Here is a 23,155-nt window from a genome sequence, read left to right as displayed (position 1 = left end):
CTTGCAGAACTCAGAACTCTCGCGATAGGCGAGACTGGGCTTCCCGGAAGTGATTCTCCGGAAGCAGCATGGTTGCTTCCCTGCCCTGGCCAGGCTGAGCCCGCTGATCCGCTGACAAGATGCAGTCAGATGATGTGAGTCCTCTTGCGCTGCCACCCGGGTTTTATGAAGTGTGTGTCGCTCACTTTAGGAGACTCAGAAGCCAGCTACTCAGCTGGCCCATTAGCGTCGGGTGGCTCCGGAAGCGAGGCTTTAAGAGCTCTGATTTCCGAGCCTGGGGCTCTCACGTGTCTACCCGGGCCCTTCGGGGTTAAGGGGTCAGGACACCGCCACCTCAACCCCCAGGGTCGGTGTATCCAGTCCTTGGTGCCTAGCAAGGAAGGACTTTGCGTATGGTCCCCTGGGGACTCGGGAGGCGGTGGGGGTGGGTGGCGGCCTGGGGGACGGTACGGTGAAGCTTAGACACCAAATTTAAGCATCATTTTCAACCACGTGCACGGTACTTTTCAGCCTGCTTTTCCTGTGTTAGGTTTTTTTTTTTACGTTTGCGCCACTCTCTGCCCGCGTCAAAATTTTGGAAGCATCCTAGATTTATTCATTTAGTTATTTGTATGAGATATACTCAAGCGCCTACAGTGTGCCAAGAGTAATTACTGGAGATTTGGTTGTTATTAAGCCGGGCAAAAGACCTCTATTTTACTGGAGCTCTGGCGGGGGAGACGGTAAACACGTGAACAAATTAAATACAGTTGAACCGTCTAATACTACTATGAAAGAAACATCGGGGTGATGAAGTAGAGAGTGATGAGGAGAGACCACTTCGGATAGGGCTGATTAGGGAAGGTTTGTCTGAATAGAAGGTATCTGAGGCGAGATCTAAAAGATAAGAAGGAACCGCCACTGGGGGCTGAGGGAAAAGCAATCAATCTGGGCAGTAAGAACAGTAAAGTACAAAGATCTGGAGGTAAGAGAGAAGGAATGTGGTAAAGGACATTCGTGTGACTGTGTTATAGAAATCAAGGGAAGAAAGGTAGGGAGTGAAGTTGGATATCTTTGCAGGACAAGATCATGTAGAGTCTTGGAGGAGGTGTTTTAAGGCTTTTTTTAAATGAGAAGTGACATCTGATTTACGTTTGTGATAAAGGTCTCTAGTTGTGCGAAAGACTTTTGAAGGAGGGAAAGAATGAAAGCAAGGAGACTAGAGCATGATGAAAGTAGCTTCAACTAAGGTGGGAGTGGTCATGAAATGGATGAATTAGAGATCTGTTTTATCATTATAACCGGCAAGACTTGGTTATGGATGAAATGAAGAAGGGAAAAATCAAGGGATTTTTGGATTTGAACAAACCGTTCCGTGGTGGTTTTATTTATGGAGGTGGGGAAGACTAGGGAAGGAACCCAGTATTCTTTTGAGAGGTGTGGAATTGAGAGCTCCATTTGGACCTGTGAATGTGTTTGATGCCTTTTAGACATTCAAGTGGAGATGTCAAGTAAGCAGCTGCATGTATATACAAATCTGGTGCTCAGAAGAGAAGTCTGACCAGGAGATGACAGTTTGGGAGTCATCAACCTGGAGATGATATTTAAAGCCACAAACCAGAATAAGCTCCTACTTCTCCAGTTTCATTTCCTCTTACCTGTTTCCCGCCATCCCCTGCCAAACACACATCCTGTAAAATTCCAAAAATGTTGTTCCATTCTTTAACGCTTCTTTGTGTTTTTCCCTTTAACTACTTTAGAGCCTTTCCCAATTCCTCAAGGCAGCTCACTCAAAGGCTCTCATGCTGTTACACACCTCTACTGTGGCATTTAGATTGCTGCTTTGTGATGCTTTGTTTACATCTCTTTCTGTAGCTAGAAAGAAAAAACTTTTTAAGGATTGTACCTTCCTTCATTCAGCATGTGCCTGAGTGCCTCCTGTGTGTCAGGACTTTGAAATGTCAGCGTCTAACATAAGTATTAAGTGTACAATAAATGCTGAATGAATATAGAGCATATGAGTTAGTGGCGGATAGCAACAGAGGATCTTCCTTGTCAATGAGATAAAATCATGGTATGTGTGGTACGTATATCCAAAAATCTAGTAGTGTGTGACGATGCATAATGAACACATTAAGTAAAAAAAAAAAAAAGTCACTACTATATATATAATCTCATATCGTTTAAAATATACATGTGGGCATGCTAGTTGGTATAATATACAAATTAAAATACTATGAAATTGTATCTCTGGGCAGTAAGGTTATGTTTATCGCTAATTTGTATTTACTTTTCCTACAAGAGTCTGTTATTTGTGTAAAAAAAACAAATAAATCAGACTATTTTACAAAGCATTTCTTTGTCCTCTCATTCTTCAAAGACTCGTTTCCTCAGGAAAGCAGGGTGCTGCCCTAGCGCATTGTTCTCTTGGATTAATATGGCATCTGTTAGGTAAGAGCAATTGAAATGGGTTCCTACTTTGTCTTGCAGGTTATCTGGGATACACTAGGAAACAAGCAATTTTGTTCCTTCAAAATAAGGTGAGTCTAGATTTTCAACTTGGATATAGATTCCATCAGTTGCCCTCTTGGCATCCCATCTTATAATCTTTGCTCTTTTCCTCTCATTCTAGAACCAAGACTCAGAGTTTTTGCAGAAATGAATACAGCCTGACTGGACTGTGTAATCGGTCGTCCTGTCCCCTGGCAAACAGTCAGTATGCCACTATCAAAGAAGAGAAAGGTAACTCCTCGGTTTTAACTTCCAAGAGAAGTACTCAACAGCTTTTAAAAGGATATTCTTTAGTCTCTCCGTAAATAATAATAAAACTATTTATCCTGCAGGACAGTGCTACTTGTATATGAAGGTTATAGAACGAGCAGCTTTCCCTAGGCGTCTCTGGGAACGGGTAAGACTTAGGACATAAAATCATGACGACCATTGATCAAGAGCAAAAAGGCCACATGCTTTTCTCACTTCCTTGACCACATCTACCTTAAATTCTTGGAGCCATCCTTATTAGGCCCCATAAGTGTTGTTAACAGTGAAGACTTAATATTACCCTTGCCCTTCAAGCTTCCTTTCTGTTTAACAGGTCCGGCTTCATAAAAACTATGAGAAAGCACTGGAGCAAATAGATGAAAATCTGATTTACTGGCCCCGTTTCATTCGACACAAATGTAAGCAGAGATTCACCAAGATCACCCAGTACCTAATTCGAATTCGAAAACTTACACTAAAGCGACAGTAAGTACTGATTGTTCATTTATTTGTTTTTAAATTACCTTTCCATGCATCTTATTATGAAGCTGAGATATTGTGAAACCTCTAGTAATGTTCTCTGTTAAGTTCAACTTTGGGTAATTTTTTATGACGTGCTAAGCAGCAGCAGCTTTACCACAGATTAAAGTTGTGCCCTTTAATTTTGCAGGATTTTAAAAACAGTAGAGTACAACTTGATTATCAGCTTCAGAAAATTGTCTTTATAACCCTGAGGGAATCCTAAAATTAGGGAGTTGAAAATGATCTAAAAAATGTGAAATGGAGTGTAAGAACTTTACTCTGGGTTCACTGAAAACTTATTTTTTAAAGTGATATGAGATCCACAGAATTAATTGCATGCCGTCTTTAAGGAGTGATAGGCCCTAATTCATTGTGACCTGCAGAGAAAGCTAGAGATGTCAGTCTTCTGTAGAAAATTATTTTTTCTTAGCTTGCAGAAGCATTAATCTTTAGCATTGTAAACACCCTCAGAAATTTCAGGATGCCTAAAGAAACAAAAACAGCCACGTATATGAACAATGTCAAATATATGTAAAAATGCCTGACTTTTTATAGCATTAACTATCTAGAAAATTTTATGTAACTTGCTATATTTAGCTGAGCCCTACAAAATCAATTCCAATCCTTTTTTTTCTTCTTTTTTTTTAAAGGAACATATATAACATGTACTTGGGGTCTCTGATCATGTGTTTTATTTCCCATAGGAGGAAACTTGTTCCTTTGAGTAAGAAGGTGGAACGGAGGGAAAAAAGAAGAGAGGTAACTTATTCTGATAATCGTAGGTTCTGTATTTTCATTGAGGGTAGGGCTATGTAGTCAGGGCTCATGAGAACGATTCAGTCACTGCTGTCTGTGAACTGTTCAGGCCCTAGATTATGGACAACAGTATTAGTTGCATATGCTATCTGATATTCCATATCTGAAGATTATGACTTTCAGGGCAGGTTAAAATGTGGGTACTTTGGGGGGGTGTGTAACGGAGAACAGAAAAAATACCTTAAATAGAGATCCACAACTCCTTGTCTGAAATTCTTGAGGTCAGATTTAGAATTCTGGTATGTTGCCAATCTTATGTTTTACATATTACCCTCAGCCGGTTTTGAGCATTCTCATTAAACATACTAGTAGTTGTGCAGTGAAATATAACAGTGTTTCACTAGATGAATCCACACTAGATGGAATTTAAAAAATGTTTTTTTAAGGAGCCTCATGTCGGTTCAGGTCATATTAGGCATCTAACTGGGTTTTGGGGGTTCTGAAATTGCTGGTAGGGATTAATTGGGATTATTTGTTTCTTTGAAGTAAACGTGTCAGCTTTGTTACTGAAGTAGTGAACAGTGATGGTAATATTTTGCTGTCCATGGATAATCTAGTCAGGAAATCCCAGCCTTTGTCACAGAGAGCAGTCTGCCACTCCACCTCATGAGACCTCACTCAGGCTGAGTATTCTTATGCTTTTAAGACCCAGGAATTAGCTTTTCCTGACAAGTTCACATTTTCAGTCATTCTAGCTATTTGCTTTGCTTACCATCCTTCCACCAACAGACATTTACCTCATCATTTGTCATATCCTATCAAGGAACAGCTTTAATAATCTTGATGCTTTTGTTTCCATTAATCACAGAGTTCTGTATCTCAAACCTGTTATATCATTGGTCTCCAAACTTATTTTTTTGGTGCCGAAACCCGGGATTGAATCTCCAAACTTTTTTGATCACTCACCCCATCAATAAAATTTTTGAACATATGCTCCCCAATATATTACTTGTAAATGTTATTATACATGTATATGTGCACTAATAGGTGTATTATAAGTAAAAGTTTGTGATGTAGTGAAGTGAAGGTTTGGTTCTCAGCAGTGTAAATTTGCCTTTAAGGGCTGTCATAAGTGATAGAGAGCTCAGAGACAGAGAGAAAGGAGGGCATTTTTGAGTGCCTGCATTTAGTACTTGCTGTTCATTTTTCATTCTCCACCACCAATTATGCAGACATTTTTGTTTAAATCTGGCTAGTGAGTTTTCATCCTCCCTGAGTCAAAACAGGCATTCTTGCAAATCTTTCAGAAGAAATTAAAATTTTCTATTTTTACCAAATAAGTTTGAAGCCCTCTGAAATAGATTTGGAAGATTTTTAAATGGGTTAGAAAATTCCGTTTCCAAATTTTTTAAGTGTGTGATTGCAGTTTTTATAGAAGACACGTTTTCAGCAATGTCACATATAGATGTAATCACTTTTTAAAATGTTCTAGCCACAGAACAAGTTTTTTTTGGAAAAACAATTCTTTCAAACTCACTGTTAAAATATTGCCTTTCCTTTGAAAGAACAGAGTGAGTGTATTTATTTTTTAAAACTTCTGCTACAGGGGCTTCCCTGGTGGCGCAGTGGTTAAGAATCCGCCTGCCAATGCAGGGGACACGGGTTCGAGCCCTGGTCCGGGAAGATCCCACATGCGGCGGAGCAGCTAAGCCCGTGCGCCACAACTACTGAGCCTGTGCTCTAGAGCCTGCGAGCCGCAACTACTAAGCCTGTGCACCACAACTACTGAAGCCCATGTGCCTAGAGCCGGTGCTCTGCAACAAGAGAAGCCACTGCAATGAGAAGCCCGCGCACTGCAATGAAGAGTAGCCCCCGCTCACCACAACTAGAGAAAGCCCGCGTGCAGCAACGAAGACCCAATGCAGCCAAAAATAAATAAATAAATTTTTTAAAAAAAACAGAAAAACTTCTGCTACATTACATACTGCTGACAGCCATCTGTCATCTTAGAAAAGGTTGACAAATCTGGAACATTTTTCTTTTTGTGAAAAATGCATGTTTCTTTAAGTTCTACAACTCTTTTTAAAGTACTAAACCATTAAATAACCAGCATACATCTTTAAAACTACTCCCTATCTTATTGCAAAGTACTCAATATCATCTATAAATCCACTTAACCAAGCAAATAGCTATAGGCTGCAATAATCTGAATAAAGGAGTGAGACCACCACTTTCAAACTCTTTGTGTAGTATTTTTTCCCTTGGCATATCTTGCTCACTGTAATGTGACACACAACTATTTCCTTTATGGACAGAGTCAAGGCAGCTATGTCAGTATGCATAAAAATGTGTAACAGTTAATATCTTAAAGAAAAAAATATACAAAAAAGTTGTGAATATTTGCTTGCTACATCGCAGTGGATCACCCCTGAGGTGTAAGCACCCGCTTTAGAGAAAAACGTAGATCACAGGAACCTTCTAACTGCTCTGTGTGCTCCCAGTCTCCCTGCATTGTAATTGATCCTGTGCATTGTTCATCCTAACATAGCTTCAGTGTGTGACACTAACTTTCTCTATGATTTTTACTCTCAAATTAATGCACAGTCTTTGGCAAGAAAGGTAGATTGAGGTTACATTTTTATGTTTTGTTTGTGTAAAGGTTGATACCATGTATCATTTCCTACAAAAGACCACTGAAGAGATTTTTTGATCTACTTTCTATCTATCACATGGAATCTAACGTGGTTTTAGAAAATGTAAATGGGTGAAGGTCTCTGTTTCCTTTGCAGCTTTTATGGAGTCTGCTTCAGGACTTCTAATTTTCTGAGACACTTAAATGTATGTAGACCTACTTGCTTTGTGTATCTGTCAAAGGCTTTGTAGAATGTAATTTAGAAATCTATTCGTAAGGGACCTCCCTGGTGGCGCAGTGGTTAAGACTCCATGTTCCCAATGCAGGGGGCCCAGGTTCGATCCCTGGTCCAGGAACTAGATCCCACACGCATGCCACAACTATGGAGCCCACGAGCCGCAACTAAGACCCAGTGCAACCAAATAAATAAATTTTAAAAAAATTAAAATAAATGATCAAACTATTTAAAAAAGTCTATTCATAAAACCATAGGAATTCTTAAAAAGATATATATATATCTGGTTGGACAGGCAGAAGTTCCTATTACAGTAAGAGGGAAAAGGGGATTACACGTTTCACATAAAAACTTGATTTCTCCGACTTCTGCAGGCTGAAAAATGAGTCTAATGAAGTAAATGGGTTTGCTCTTTTTCTCTTATAGGAAAAGGCATTAATAGCTGCTCAGCTGGACAACGCCATCGAAAAGGAATTGCTGGAGAGACTGAAACAAGATACGGTGAGAAAGCTAGGAACTCTGGGGTGCAGATTTTATTTTTTAGGTGGTAATATGCTAGGAAATGTAGGAATAGTGGGAAATGTGTTTTACTTTTAAAGATGCTAGAAAGATCTTCACCTTGATTCTATTACTGGAATAAAATAAATATCATATAGGCCCTGGCTTCCTCATTTTAGTTCCTTGATCAAGCACATAAAATACTTTAGTTACCCTTGATACTTCAGTAGAGAGACCTTTCCTTTTTGCCATTATTCCCAACTCCTCCTCCCAAACACAACAATTCCAGATCTCTCTATAAAAGCCACACAGTGTTGGTCCTCCTGCCTAGTCATCCTAGTCTTTTAAGGTTCTTTAAAATGAATTTTTATTGTCTTTTGAAAAATTAATGTCATTTACAGAAACAACATGAATAAAATTTACTTTTTCCTTACTATTTCCCCTTTATCAGCAAAATTACATTTGTTCCAATCCATGGGTTTTATAGACTATTAAGTTTTAAGTGATCTGGTATCCATCCTTCATGGAAGGTGCCTGTTTGGTATTGATCGCTGATTATTTAAATGTCAAATATGGGTTTTTGAAAGACACTGCTGGCTCTAGGCCTGAAAATAATATAGTAAGTAATATTACTAATTATTCTTGTTTAATCACTGAGGAAAATAATACACTTGTTGGACAGTGGACTTCAAGCATAAGATCCAAATGTGGTTAAAGCTGACCCACTTTATGTTCTTTAGTATGGCGACATCTACAACTTCCCCATCCATGCCTTCGACAAGGCCCTGGAACAGCAGGAGGCAGACAGTGACTCTTCAGTTGCTGAGGAAAAAGATGATGAAGAAGATGAAGAAGTAAGCTTTGTGTTTTTGCTGTGTCAAGCAGTAATCTATGGGATGAGATCTATTTTTATGTAATTGAGACAGAATATCATTTTCATTTCCCTAATCCAAAATAGATATTTGATTATTTTTTCCTATCATTTTTGATTAATTTGGTTCAGTAGTGGCTGCTTTGTTCTCCAGCTTCAGCCAACAAACTATTTATGCGTTGACAATTTGATCTTATTTATTAGCATTCTAAAATTTTTCCTGCAAGATGACAAATGAAGGGTCCTTATTAGCTGAGGGAATATAACATTAAGGAACCTACTGAAATTTACAAAGGGCTTAATTTTACTGTTAATATAGGAGAAGTACTTAAATGATAGTATTTTTAGGTACAGGGCAAATTTAACAAGTAGATTTCACAATAGACTCACACAGGTACACAGGTGTAACTTTTCCTAGTAGTAAACTATTTTTTAATATTTGAACTTAATAGTTTTCATTGAATGTGCAAAGAATTGTTTGTTCTTGTACTGTTATTGACTTTAACCATTTAAAATTAGGATGTTTTATCTCTAATGATTTAAATCAGGCATGAGAATTGATATCCCTAAAGTGTTTTAAATTCAGAAGTATTAAACTTGGAAATAAGTTGATTTTGGTTGCCTAGTAAGTAGACTCTCATTCTGTTTATGTTATTGATGCACTTATCAAAGAATAAAACCAGATGTCTAAATTTTCATTATGTATCTTGAACATAACAGTTACATTTTATTTTAGGATGTGGGAAAAAGAGAGTTTGTGGAAGATGATGAAGTTGATGAGAGTGACATAAGTGATTTTGAGGTGAGGTTCATGGGTAAAAATCTGTCCTTTGGCTTCAGACAAAAAAGAGGAAGGGAAGTTCTGGTCACACAGAGCAGATAAATTCTCTAATTTTAGTTCTAAATAGGCAGTTTGGGGAATGAATCTAGTGTCTTTCCCATTTTTTTCCCTCCCCATATTAGGACATGGATAAACTGGACGCCAGCGGTGATGAAGATCAGGATGATAAATCCTCCAGTGAGGAAGAAGAAAAGGCCGTTGACACTAAACACAATGGCAAAGCACCCTTGAAAGGACCTTGGAGGAGGAAAAAAGCATATGTAGAGATAGAGTACGAGCTGGAGACAGAGCCCGAGGCCAAGGCCAAAACCACGTGATTTCCCTTCAGACGTTTATAAACAGGACTGGACATCTTGAACTTCTTCCCTTTTTTTTATCTTAAACACATACACACTTCTGGGTTTTGCTCTTTATCTTGTTTTTAACACAATATTTGTGTTTTTAATATTTATGCTACTTCTGTGGGGCAAAAAATCTGGGAGGGAGTGGAGAAAAGCCTAAATTGTGAACAGAGTATTTTTATAGCATTGTTACATGTGCTGAAGTAACAGCTTGAGCCCAAGAAACGTAACAGATGAGTTTGTGGGTGTAAATATTTCTAAATTTTAAATGCTACCCACCCGTTTCCTTGGTATCCTCCCCCTGCATTCCTCCCCCTCCCCCCTTTATTTAGAAATGTCCAGACTTCAATTTTTTCATGTTCTCTTTTCCCTACTTCTATGGGAGTAAAAAGGAAAGAAGGAAAAAGAAGATCTAAGTTATAATGTTTAATATAAATATACATTTTTCCTGAAATAATTCCATTTAAAACAACTGGAACAGAAAGAAAATCTTTTCCTCTTCAGGAAAGTAATACAAGTCTTAAGTTGCATTGTAGGGAGCGCCTTCAGAAACCTGCTGCACTCTTCGGATACAGTTCCCCACCTTATTGTCTTCACAGCTTTGGGGGATTTTAGCCAGGAGACCCTGAAACATCAAACCAAACAGTCTTTGTTTTTTTTTGTTTGTTTGTTTGATATGTGTTTTCCTTCTACCTTGGTTGTTCTTTCTTGGTACCATACTCAAAGAAGGGAAGGACGGATGACACTAGGGCACAGTTCACGGAACAGGTGTAACTTTAGAAACGGAAATGTCCTACTGGAGCACAAAGAAGCAGCTTACTACCAGTCAGGGTGAATCAGATTAAATCTAGGGCTTGAAAAGTGGCCAAGATTAAAAAGCCAAGATGAAATAATTTGAATAAACCATGCTACCCCTAAATATTTTTAGGATATGAATTTCTTTTCATGCTGCCTTATAACTTTCAAGTGAAGATTTCTAAATGGGGTAAGAAATGAGACAATAATTTATAAATTATGTATACGTGGATACACAGCTATTATATGCTATGGCTTTGAGAAGTTAACTGCTGCGGAATATGAGACCAAACGAAGAATTCCCACGTGGATAAATAAGCATGTGGAAAACACAGTTGCCTCTGAAAAAGTGGAAACATTTCTGGTAACTGAATTACTTATTCTACCTAAATTATTACTCCTTGGTGGTTTATAGCCCATTATTTCAACCTTTTTATTTTTTCACTCAGACCATTAGAACAGAACTTAAATTTTACAAATTCTTGATCATGATCCTTTTGCCCATTCTCTGTCCTGGCTCCAGAAATATCCACTGATCCTCTTGCCTTTTGGTCTAAACAGTTCTGAATAGCTTTAAAGGAAGAATAAGGTATTAATCAAACTCCATTGAAGGCTAGAAGGCTCAGAGGTAGAGACGCGAACCCCCCATGTTCATTTACAGACGTGGTCAGGCACATAAATGTAAATTAGAATCACAGGAATTACCTGAGGATGAAGAAGCCTATCTGAAACCAAGTCGCAGACTGTCCCTTACCTTCACCTGTCCTTGAGAGCAGCGGTCCAGGAGAATCAGGCAGTCTGTGGCCTCTTCTAACAAGGTGCTCTTAACAGATTCGGGTGTGAGGCTTGAATCCGTTGCTACGTCACATATCAGTTTCAAGAGAGCCTTCAGTAAGACCACAAGTCTACAGGGAACTCTGGAATCAAGAAGAAAAATGATATTCAGGCTCCGAATCAGGTTATTAAAACTGAAAGAGACTTCAAAGGCCATCCAGTAGAAAACCCTCATTTCATAAATGAAGGAACTGAAGTCAAAATTTAAGACCACAAGCTGGAAGCAGAACTAGAGACCAGACTCCAGATTTCTGAACTTTAAGGCCCTTGTTTTTTTCTACAGCACGCTGCCCATACACACTGACATTCTGGCCTGCCCAGGGATACCTAGTTTCTTTCCAGGAGCATGGTCCTACCGTAAGGAAACAGCCCCTCCTGGAAAGGGAGAACTGGGACCTTCCTTACCAGGGGCCTATACTTTTGACCAGAGAACAGGAAATGGCCCATAGTTCTTTAGCTTTAATGCGGTCTTAGGCCTGGAGATTAAAAATACAGTGAGGGAAATAAGCTTGGCTTTTGAGACTTGTCAGTTTGAGTTTTCTGTCACTATATTTCTAGATCCTAGATTACCACCAGTTAGGCCCAGTCTATTTACTTCTACTTAGTGTTTCTAAAAGTTTTTATGATAATGATTACACAAAATTGTAAATGCACTTAATGCCACTGAATTGTACACTTTAAAATGGTAAATTTTATGTATTTTTTAACCACAATAAAAAAATAAAAAGCCTTAAGGAAGCTGAAAAATAATTTAACTTGTAGTGTGAAAATATAAATAAACTATATTTGTGGGCAGAAATGTGACTGGGAGAAGAAAAGTTTGCATCCCTCATCTTGATCTAAAAAACATCAAGTGGTTTCCTGTAACTTGTGTGCTGCTCAGCCCTCCACCTGTCATCACTCAACACACAACTTGCTGTTTCCCACTCCCCAGGCCCCGCCCCCTCCATAATTGACATTCATTTTCTGACCTCTACATTTGCTTGCTGACCTCTTCTACTTGGACAGTATTAGTCTGATTCAATTTCATTCATGCATCTATTCCAGTCACTTTAAAAATCTGTGTACTTAATACCAGGTTGTGAGTAAGTTCTGGAGTTCTCAGTGTGCTAAAGGGGTCAGTCCTCCATCCTCCTGGAGCTTCTCGTTCAGCAGAGGAGAAAGACAGTCAGCAAATAAATGCAACCTCGTTACAAATGTGACTGGGGGGTACATTATGAGGAGATGAGAGAATACGGCTCAGAACAGAGACACCCACGTGTTGCTGAGGCACTGGACTCTCGCTGAATTAAACACTGTTATTTCATGCAAGAGGGCCTTCTGCAGACCCAACATGTTTGGGTTCCAGCTTGCTGTTCGGGACACCCACCTCGAGCCAGAGTTGGAACGCTAAGCAAATATATCCCAGGTCAGTATTCTGATCACCGCAGATGTTCAGTGATGTGCTGTGAGTGCTCCATTCTCAATCAGGTTTAAGAAGCATCAGGGTGAACAAAGTTAAGCACGTCTACTGTAGCACTGCTAAACGGCCTTTAAAATTCTAATATGCATTATAAATCCAGAGGAATGGGCACCTGAAGGAACTGACCGTAGCTTTTCAGCGCCACTGCCCCAGTTCAAACCCCAGCTGGCGCGGAACAACAGGAGGCGTTCCAGTACATGGCACGTCCTTGCTGCTCAGTACTGAACGCGCCCCTGGGCAAGTTCTGAAGGGGGTATGGGCTGAGGTCTGCGCCTCTTAGCACACCTGTCTGCTGCCTGTCATACCTGGGCCACGTGTACCGCATGAGAAGTTTTAGGGCTTCCAATATCTTCAATCTAGCCTCCTCCTCGGGTCCATCATAAACCTCCAGATAACCAATGATGACTCGCTCCAGCCTCTTCAAGTGCCGGACAGTTAAGATCCCCAACCTAAAAATGACAGAGAAAATGTGACTCCAAAGAGTGAAGTTGAGGACTATGGCCACGCCCAGCTGCCCTGGGGCTCACCTCTTCACAAAAGCCGGTAGGCTTCTTGCGTAAGTCCTGCGTAGGAGAAGGCGGTGCTCGGGCTCCATGTGCATCAGGATGAGCTGCAGGACCTCGTCACAGTGTGTGCTGGGTCGGGCTGCATCTCCCTTCCAGTGCAGGGCTTTCTCCAGGATGGGGAATAAATCCAGCAGACACAGGAGCACAGCCTAGGAGGAAGTAATACAAAGGACCTGTAGTAAACTAATTTGTGTTCACAACACTCAGATTTTTCTAGCAACTTCCACTAATCTACCATCCTTGGGGTCCATGTCATAGAATTCTAAAACAGTCTAGTAATAAGTTTAATGTATATTACTTTACATTTTCAAACTTTTTTTACATTCTTTTATCTCCATCGGACCGTCTCAAGTTAATACCTTCTCCTCAGGATGATTCTTTGCTAATCTATAAAATTGGAAGAATAGCAGAGCTAAGACTTTAATCCAAAACTTAGGAGTCTAAGTCTACTGTCAGTCAATTCCTGAGTCTAACTGATATTCACAAGTATTTACAATAAAACCACTCCCAAACAGAATCTCAGATGATCCTATTTGTATCCACTTTGACAGCCCTATCTGAAATTTCAGTGTCTAGGCACTCCCTTTTAGCTCTCCTGGGATCTTTGTTTATTTCTTTTACGTCTTTTTTCCTTTTTCCTTTTTTTTTAAAAATCACCATCTCGGGCTTGCCTGGTGGCGCAGTGGTTGAGAGTCTGCCTGCCAATGCAGGGGACACAGGTTCGAGCCCTGGTCTGGGAAGATCCCACATGCCGCGGAGCAACTGGGCCCGTCAGCCACAACTACTGAGCCTGCGCGTCTGGAGCCTGTGCTCCGCAACAAGAGAGGCCGCGATAGTGAGAGGCTTGCGCACCGCGATGAAGAGTGGCCCCCGCTTGCCACAACTAGAGAAAGCCCTCGCACAGAAACGAAGACCCACCCAACACAGCCATAAATAAATAAATTAAAAAAAAAAAAAAAGAATATGCATTTAAAAAAAAAATCACCATCTCAAGAGCCCTAACACCTTTCTGGCTGTTAGCACAGCCTGGGTTCTCAAAACCAAAAATAGTATTTAAAAAAGAAAGGTGACAGACTGAGGTGGGAGGAGGGAGACTAGGCATAAAATAAGAAACAAGGTAATTTCGACCTCTGATTTTATATAACTTGTTTCTTCTGTCTTCAGAATGTTCTCTGCACACCCCCCATAGCGGAAACTTTTTTTTTTAACATCTTTACTGCAGTATAATTGCTTTATATTGTTGTGTTAGTTGCTGCTGTATAATAAAGTGAATCAGCTATACATATACATATATCCCCATATCTCCTCCCTCTTGCATCTCCCTCCCACCCTCCCTATCCCACCCCTCTAGGTGGTCACAAAGAACCAAGCTGATCTCCCTGTGCTATGCGGCTGCTTCCCACTAGCTTTCTATTTTACATTTGGTAGTGTATATATGTCCATGCCACTCTCTCACTTCATCCCAGCTTACCCTTCCCCCTCCCTGTGTCCTCAAGTCCATTCTCTACGTCTGCAACTTTATTCCTGTCCTGTCCCTAGGTTCTTCAGAACCTTTTTTTTTTTTTTAAGATTCCATATATATGTGTTAGCATATGGTATTTGTTTCACTCTTTCTGACTTACTTCACTCTGTGTGACAGACTCTAGGTCCATCCACCTCACTACAAATAACTCAATTTCGTTTCTTTTTATGGCTGAGTAATATTCCATTGTATATATGTGCCACATCTTCTTTATCCATTCATCTGTCAATGGACACTTAGGTTGCTTCCATGCCCTGGCTATTGTAAATAGAGCTGCAATGAACATTGTGGTACATGACTCTTTTTGAATGATGGTTTTCTCAGGGTATATGCCCTGTAGTGGGATTGCTGGGTCGTATAGTAGTTCTATTTTTAGTTTTTTAAGGAACCTCCACACTGTTCTCCACAGTGGCTGTATCAATTTACATTCCCACCAACAGTGCAAGAGGGTTCCCTTTTCTCCACACCCTCTCCAGCATTTATTGTTTGTAGATTTTTTGATAATTGCCATTCTGACTGGTGTGAGGTGATATCTCATTGTAGTTTTGATTTGCATTTCTCTAATGATTAGCGATGTTGAGTATCCTTTCATGTGTTTGTTGGCAATCTGTATATCTTCTTTGGAGAAATGTCTGTTTAGGTCTTCTGCCCATTTTGGATTGGGTTGTTTGTTTTTTGCATATTGAGCTGCATGAGCTGCCTGTATATTTTGGAGATAAATCCTTTGTCAGTTGCTTCATTTGCAAATATTTTTCCCCATCCTGAGGGTTGTCTTTTCGTCTTCTTTATGGTTTCCTTTGCTCTGCAAAAGCTTTTAAGTTTCATTAGGTCCCATTTGTTTATTTTTGTTTTTATTTCCATTTCTCTAGGAGTTGGGTCAAAAAGGATCTTGCTGTGATTTATGTCATATAGAGTGTTCTACCTATGTTTTCCTCTAAGAGTTTTATAGTGTCTGGCCTTACCTTTAGGTCTTTCATCCATTTTGAGTTTATTTTTGTGTATGGTGTTAGGGAGCGTCCTAATTTCATTCTTTTACATGTAGCTATCCAGTTTTCCCAGCACCACTTATTGAAGAGGCTGTCTTTTCTCCATTGTATATTCTTGCCTCCTTTATCAAACATAAGGTGACCATATGTGTGTGGGTTTATCTCTGGGCTTTCTATCCTGTTCCATTGATCTATATTTCTGTTTTTGTGCCAGTACCGTACTGTCTTGATTACTGCAGCTTTGTAGTATAGTCTGAAGTCCAGGAGCCTGATTCCTCCAGCTCCATTTTTCTTTCTCAAGATTGCTTTGGCTATTCGGGGGCTTTTGTGTTTCCATACAAATTGTGAAATTTTTTGTTCTAGTTCTGTGAAAAATGCCATTAATAGTTTAATAGGGATTGCATTGAATCTGTAGATTGCTTTGGGTAGTATAGTCATTTTCACAATGCTGATTCTTCCAATTCAAGAACATGGTATATCTCTCCATCTGTTTGTATCATCTTTAATTTCTTTCATCAGTGTCTTATAGTTTTCTGCATACAGGTCTTTTGTCTCCTTAGGTAGGTTTATTCCTAGGTATTTTATTCTTTTTGTTGCAGTGGTAAATGGGAGTGTTTCCTTAATTTCTCTTTCAAATTTTTCATCATTAGTGTATAGGAATGCAAGAGATTTCTGTGCATTGATTTTGTATCCTGCTACTTTACCAAATTCATTATTAGCTCTAGTAGTTTTCTGGTAGCATCTTTAGGATCCTCTGTGTATAGTATCATGTCATTGGCAAACAGTGACAGTTTTACTTCTTTTCCGATTTGGATTCCTTTTATTTCTTTTTCTTCTCTGATTGCTGTGGTTAAAACTTCCAAAACTATGTTGAATAATAGTGGTGAGAGTGGGGAACCTTGTCTTGTTCCTGATCTTAGAGGAAATGGTTTCAGTTTTTCACCATTGAGAACGATGTTGGCTGTGAGTTTGTCATATATGGCCTTTATTATGTTGAGGTAAGTTCCCTCTATGCCTACTTTCTGGAGGGTTATCATAAATGGGAGATGAATTTTGTCGAAAGCTTTTTCTGCATCTATTGAGATGATATGGTTTTTCTCCTTCAATTTGTCAATATGATTTATCACATTGATTGATTTGCATGTATTGACAAATCCTTGCATTCCTGGGATAAACCCCACTTGATCACGGTGTATGATCCTTTTAATGTGCTGTTGGATTCTGTTTGCTCGTGTTTTGTTGAGGTTTTCTGCATCTATGTTCATCAGTGATACTGGCCTGTAGTTTTCTTTTTTTGTGACATCTTTGTCTGGTTTTGGTATCAGGATGATGGTGGCCTCATAGAATGAGTTTGGGAGTGTTCCTCCCTCTGCTAAATTTTGGAAGAGTTTGAGAAGGGTAAGTGTTAGCTCTTCTCTAAATGTTTGATAGAATTCGCCTGTGAAGCCATCTGGCCCTGGGCTTTTGTTTGTTGGAAGATTTTTAATCACAGTCTCAATTCCAGTGCTTGTGATTGGTCTGTTTATATTTTTTGTTTCTTCCTGGTTCAGTCTCAGAAGGTTGCGCTTTTCTAAGAATGTGTCCATTTCTTCCAGGTTGTCCATTTTATTGGCATATAGTTGCTTGTAGTAAATCTCATGATCCTTTGTATTTCTGCAGTGTCAGTTGTCACTTCTCCTTTTTGATTTCTAATTCTATTGATTTGAGTCTTCTCCCTTTTTTTCTTGATGAGTCTGGCTAATGGTTTATCAATTTTGTTTATCTTCTCAAAGAACCAGCTTTTAGTTTTATTGATCTTTGCTATCATTTCCTGCATTTCTTTTTCATTTATTTCTGATCTGATCTTTATGATTTCTTTCCTTCTGCTAACTTTGGGTTTTTTTGTTCTTCTTTCTCTAATTGCTTTAGGTGTAAGGTTAGGTTGTTTGAGATTTTTCTTGTTTCTTGAGGTAGGACTGTATTGCTATAAACTTCCCTCCTCGAACTGCTTTTGCTGCATCCCATGGGTTCTGAGTCATTGTGTTTTCATTGTCATTTGTTCCTAAGTATTTTTTGGTTTCTCTTTGATTTCTTCAGTAATCTCTTGGTTATTTAGTAATGTATTGTTTAGCTTCCATGTGTTTGTATTTTTTACAGATTTTTTCCTGTAATTGATATCTAGTCTCATAGCGTTGTGGTCGGAAAAGATACTTGATACGATTTCAATTTTCTTAAATTTACCAAGGTTTGATTTCCGACCCAAGATATGATCTATCCTGGAGAATGTTCCATGAGCACCTGAGAAGAAAATGTATTCTGTTGTTTTTGGATGGAATGTCCTATAAATATCAATTAAGTCCATCTTGCTTAATGTATCATTTAAAGCTTGTGTTTCCTTATTTATTTTCACTTTGGATGATCTGTCCATTGGTGAAAGTGGGCGGGATGGGGTTAAAGGAGCATCTTATTCGGGGGCTCTGGGTCACTCAGGCCGGGGGGAGGGAGGGGTACGGATGCTGGGCGAACCTGCGGCAGCAGAGGCCAGCATGACATTGCAACAGCCTGGGGCTCGCTGTGTGTTCTCCCAGGGAAGTTGTCCCTGGATCACGGGACCCTGGCAGTGGTGGGCTGCACAGGCTCCTGGGAGGGGAGGTGTGGAAAGTGACCTGTGCTTGCACACAGGCTTCTTGGTGGCGGCAGCAGCAGCCTTAGCGTCTCATGCCCGTCTCTGGTGTCCGAGCTGATAGCCGCGGCTCGCACCTGTCTCTGGAGCTCGTTTAGGCGGTGCTCTGAATCCCTTCTCCTCGCGCACCCTGAAACAATGGTCTCTTGCCTCTTAGGCAGGTCCAGACTTTTTCCCGGACTCCCTCCCGGCTAGCCGTGGCGCACTAGCCCCCTTCAGGCTGTGTTCACGCAGCCAACCCCAGTCCTCTCCCTGGGATCCGACCGAAGGCCGAGCCTCAGCTCCCAGCCCCCGCCCGCCCCAGCTGGTGAGCAGACAAGCCTCTCGGGCTGGTGAGTGCTGCTCGGCGCCAATCCTCTGTGCGGGAATCTCTCCGCTTTGCCCTCCGCATCCCTATGGCTGCGCTCTCCTCCGCGGCTCCGAAGCTTCCCGCCTCCGCCACCTGCAGTCTCCACCCGCGAAGGGGCTTCTTAGTGTGTGGAAACCTTTCCTCCTTCACAGCTCCCTCCCACTAGTGCAGGTCCTGTCCCTATTCTTTTGTCTCTTGTTTTTCTTTTCTCTTTTGCCCTACCCAGGTACGTGGGGCGTTTCTTGCCTTTTGGGAGGTCTGAGGTCTTCTGCCAGCGTTCAGTAGGTGTTCTGTAGGAGTTGTTCCACATGTAGATGTATTTCTGATGTATTTGTGGGGAGGAAGGTGATCTCCACGTCTTACTCTTCCGCCAGCTTGAAGGTCTCTTCACAGCAGATGCTGTGCACCGCAGCCTGCCCAGGACCCTATCGTTTACATCTGTCCTGGTGTGATTCCAAACACCATGCCTGAAACTCTTATTCATCCTTTATAAGCAAATATCACCTCCTTACCCGATCCTCTTAAAACCACCCCAATACCATCAAACCTCGTTAGCTGCCTACTGTTCAACACCCACTGCACTTTACAGAAACCTTTTAATAGATTTATTACTCTGTATTGTATTTACATATACAGTACATATATTTGCATAAATGTCTCTCCAAAGGATTTCTTAAAGTCAGAAACCCTGTCCGACTCATTCATTCTTGGAACCTACAATGATTACTGGCACACAGTAGGTACTCAATTTCTACTGGATGAAAGAATAAATGACACAAAAAACCCAACATACAAGGCGCTCCCAGAGTGTGTGTTGATATAAAAGCAGCCCAGAAGGAAGGACACTTAAATTAATAAAAATGGAACTTTTCTGGGAGTTCCTGGTCAGCCCAGTGGTTAGGACTAGGTCCTTCCACTGCAGGGGGCTCGGGTTCAATCCCTGGTTGGGGAACTAATATCCTGAAAGCTGTGTGGCCAAAAAGAGAAAAAAAAGAAAAAGGAAAGAAAAAAAAAGAACCCATCTCTCTTTTGCTCATAAATAGGTGAGACTAAAAAAAAGTTAAAAATAAAAAATAGAACTTTTTCAGACATAAAGCTGCCCCCAAGTGATATATAATTGACCCAGATGAAGACAAAACACTGGCTTTTCTGTGGAGACTCAGGAATGTGGATGCCTCTTGGGACTGAGACATTTTCACTAGTCACTTGCTACCCCCATATTTTCAACTTGTCAATGGCTCTCGGTTATCATCTTCACCTTCCAAGAAGACAAAAATGTGTACCAACTATTCTTATTCACATAGTGCCACCTTCTACTCAAATTTGAGAGCTCAGACTCAAGAGTTATGAACAAATCTTATCATTACCTGAATGAGGTGGTGCTCCCGTGTGTACAGGTGGTTGAAAAGGGCATGGTATAGGACTTGGGCCCTGTTGTACTGCAGCAAATCAGCAGCTGGCTGCAATCAAACAAATTACCCAATTAAAAGCTTCCCAAGGTTGGCAAAATGTTGATAATTTTTGAGATTGAACATGGTACATGGGATTCATTATACCACTCTCTCTACTTCTGCGTATATTTTAAAAGATCCATAATACACAGCTTAAAAAAAAAAAGCAGTTTCCTTGAGTAATATCTTGCACATTTGGGTATAATCCCTTTCAGCTTCTGAATTTTTTGTTCCTTGAAAGTCAGTTGTTAATGACTCAAAGTCTGGTTCTTCAGTTTGACGATGGTCTATGTTTCTTATATATATCACCTATGAGATACAACCTACTAGGTTGGCAGAGGAAAATACAGAGAGAAAAATATAAATTAGTGAATTGAGAGTCACATGACAGCATTAAATGAAAGCCAGTTAATAAAAGATATAGACATAGGCAACAGTAGAGCAGTGACGACATGAACGAGGAATGGCCATGATGACTCAGCCTGCACCATCGGTACAGAAGACAGAGAATGGAGGCCACTTACCACATTTAGCACAATGTGATGGAGGCAGTGGACACCCAGGATTCTGTTCTCGGTTTGATAGTCATCTGAGATGAGCAATGATGGGGGAAGTACCCTTTCCAGATGTTGGCTCAGCCAGGGTCGAGTGACCTTTTGCAGAGTCCATGAGAAAACATGTTTGGTGGCTGGGTTATTCTTCCAGGAGTCCCTAAACGGAAATGTGAAACCACATTAAGTGACATGGTGTCCAGTTCAAGCTAAATGTATTTTCTTGTACTTGAAGAAAAAATACATCCCCCATAAGATAACTCTTGATGTTAACAACATACATTTTTAAGATTTAGATCAAAATAACTTACAAAACTTACACTAAATACATTTATCACCCAGGGCTCTGGGTCTAAAGAATATCCGATGAAAAGTAGCCAGTTATAACCACAGCTATGTAAAGAAGCTGTGGTGATGGTGGTGTTTACAGTGAGAAAGTGTTGAGAAGGGAGAGAGGAGGAAAGGAAATGTCTTCAGTATCACTATTATTATTATTATTACCACATGGGAGCAAATGAATCAATATTCAAACAGCAATTTATAGCTTATGAAGTGAGTTTACACACATTACTCAACCAATCTTCAAATACGGTGTAACAGGTAGTGTTATCTTTATATTGTAAATAATGAAACTGGTCCTATTCAGAAGCAATAAAAAGAAGCACCAGACGTCCTCAAAACTAAGGCTTTTACCTCCACGTTCCTGGTAAAAAAACAGTTATGTACTCACTTTTTTCTCATCGCTCCAGGGTCACAAACACAAATGTACAAAGTAGCAAGTGGAAACTCACAGAAAATACTTTAGCTAACAGCAATCTAAAGGACTTTTATTTTTTCATCCCAAACATGCTTCCATATCTAATAACTAGCGATGAGTTCCAAGATCCCTAAGTTTAAATTCAAACCGTAAGTTTAAATCTTCTCAAAGTTTAAATCTCCGAATCCCCAACCCCACCTAACTTCAGAAAGTTAAGTCTAAATAAATGGGACAGAACTTCCAATTTCACGGCAGTTGTCAGGACTGGAAAAAGCACTAGAAAATCAAGTCTGAAGACCCGGGTTCTAATGTCGAACTTGCCACTACCGAGTTAATGTCATCACAATCACAACCGTTCTGGGCTTACAACACCTTTATGTCGCTGATGCAGAAACAAGACTCCTTTGAGCTCTAACCGTCTAAAACATTGGGCTGAAGCTTAAGTCGGTGGCCCTTACGGCCGGAGTACTCACTTATTCAAATCGGGTTTGAGAAGCCCCATGACCGCAGTAAATCTCCCTTTCTCATCTTCATTTTCTCCGTGGAGGAATCCAGCCACAGAACCACACTCAGTAACCTGAAGCAGTAAGGCGAGCACCTGTCCAGCGACGCCCTGAGATTTTGGGCTGATCCATGGTTGCTCCAAGTTGTGTGTGACGGCAAAAATATAGACGGGTCCTGCCAAGTGACGGAGGCCTGCCTTCCATGCAGGGCAAACCAAGGAATTCTTAGCGGTCTCAACTTTCCTCAACAGCTTAAGGAAGAGTAACCCAACTGCTGCCGCTTTCTCGGCCACTTCGGAGTGACGATCACTTCCCCCTTCCGGCCCCTCGGGAGGAGCTGCATACTTCTCCAGGGCTTTTGCCACCTGCCCCAGCATCTCGGGCATTCCACGGAGCGAGGTGTCACTCCCCTCAAACAACTGATCACATTCTTTGGCTTCTAGTAGAGCACTGAGGTCCCGAAGAGCTGCATTTCTGGCCTTGCCCCGTCGGGATTCCTGGCCGGCAAACTGGTGCAAGATGTGAGAGAAGGCCTGTCCGAGGGCGGAGGAAGGCCACCGTCCAGGAAAGGAAGAGCCCTCCCGGGGTGGGGATTCCCGAGAGCCGTGCGGTTCCATGCCTCAGACCGAGGACGAGGATGGAGGCGGGCGGGGATCCGCTAAAGAGGGAAGGAAAGATAACTCCGGGGCTGGGATTCTCTCAAAGAACAGAACTAAAGTCAAATAAAACGGCGAGACGTCTTGGAGGACCGAGGGAGAGTCTAGCCCGCAGAAGAGTAAAGGTATAAAGGAAAAGATGCGGGAAAGGGGGTTCTCTGGGAGTAACAGAATCTCAGATTCCCAACAGTGGAGGGGAGAAATTACTCTTGCCTCTCTGAAGACTCAAACAAACAAACAAACAAAAAATCCCAAAGAGCCTAAGAAATAAATCTCTAAGGCGTGACACTAACACGACCGCCGTTACCTGCAGCCTTTCCCACACGCCTGCACCTAACAGTATCCGACTTAGCAAACGGTGTTACCGCAAAGCACAAGGCTAGCTTCCGCCCTTACCGCGGCTACGCTCCGTCATTTCACGACATACTACCGTAAAGCAATAGCGACCCGGGTTCAAGAGAGGGTGGAGCTATGGAGAGTATATTTGCATGGATAATAGCCGCATCGCTATTTTGCTTCTGTTTTCACTTACTGAGGTAGAAACAAAAGAAATATCAGGCAATATCGGTGATCGTGATAAAATATACAGGATTTTTAATATCAAGTCTAAGTAAATATGCACTACA

The 23,155-nt window shown here is 40.8% G+C and overlaps 2 protein-coding genes across 2 annotated transcripts; one reads left to right on the top strand and one right to left on the bottom strand.

Moving 5' to 3' along the window:
• The first annotated feature begins 8 nt into the window (after positions 1-8).
• Positions 9-11,849, top strand: MAK16 (MAK16 homolog). The gene is made up of 10 exons (XM_007170091.2): positions 9-134; positions 2,470-2,519; positions 2,612-2,721; positions 2,823-2,887; positions 3,074-3,225; positions 3,966-4,020; positions 7,311-7,385; positions 8,123-8,236; positions 8,990-9,055; positions 9,217-11,849. Exons 1-10 carry the CDS (start codon positions 120-122, stop codon positions 9,409-9,411), a joined length of 897 nt encoding a protein of 298 aa, XP_007170153.1. The 5' UTR covers positions 9-119; the 3' UTR covers positions 9,412-11,849.
• Positions 9,847-22,884, bottom strand: TTI2 (TELO2 interacting protein 2). Its single transcript, XM_007170089.2, has 7 exons — positions 21,844-22,884; positions 20,587-20,773; positions 19,979-20,071; positions 13,054-13,241; positions 12,832-12,975; positions 10,985-11,147; positions 9,847-10,060 (listed from the first exon to the last, which is right to left on the bottom strand). The coding sequence occupies exons 1-7, from the start codon at positions 22,488-22,490 to the stop codon at positions 9,956-9,958; spliced, it is 1,527 nt and encodes a 508-aa protein (XP_007170151.2). The 5' UTR covers positions 22,491-22,884; the 3' UTR covers positions 9,847-9,955.
• Positions 22,885-23,155: the final 271 nt, after the last annotated feature.

This window comes from Balaenoptera acutorostrata, chromosome 21 (genome assembly GCF_949987535.1).
Source record: "Balaenoptera acutorostrata chromosome 21, mBalAcu1.1, whole genome shotgun sequence".
NCBI classification, from domain to species: Eukaryota; Metazoa; Chordata; class Mammalia; order Artiodactyla; family Balaenopteridae; genus Balaenoptera; species Balaenoptera acutorostrata.
The sequence above is the reverse complement of the archived record's forward strand: the minus strand, read 5'-3'. Positions and strand labels throughout refer to the sequence as shown.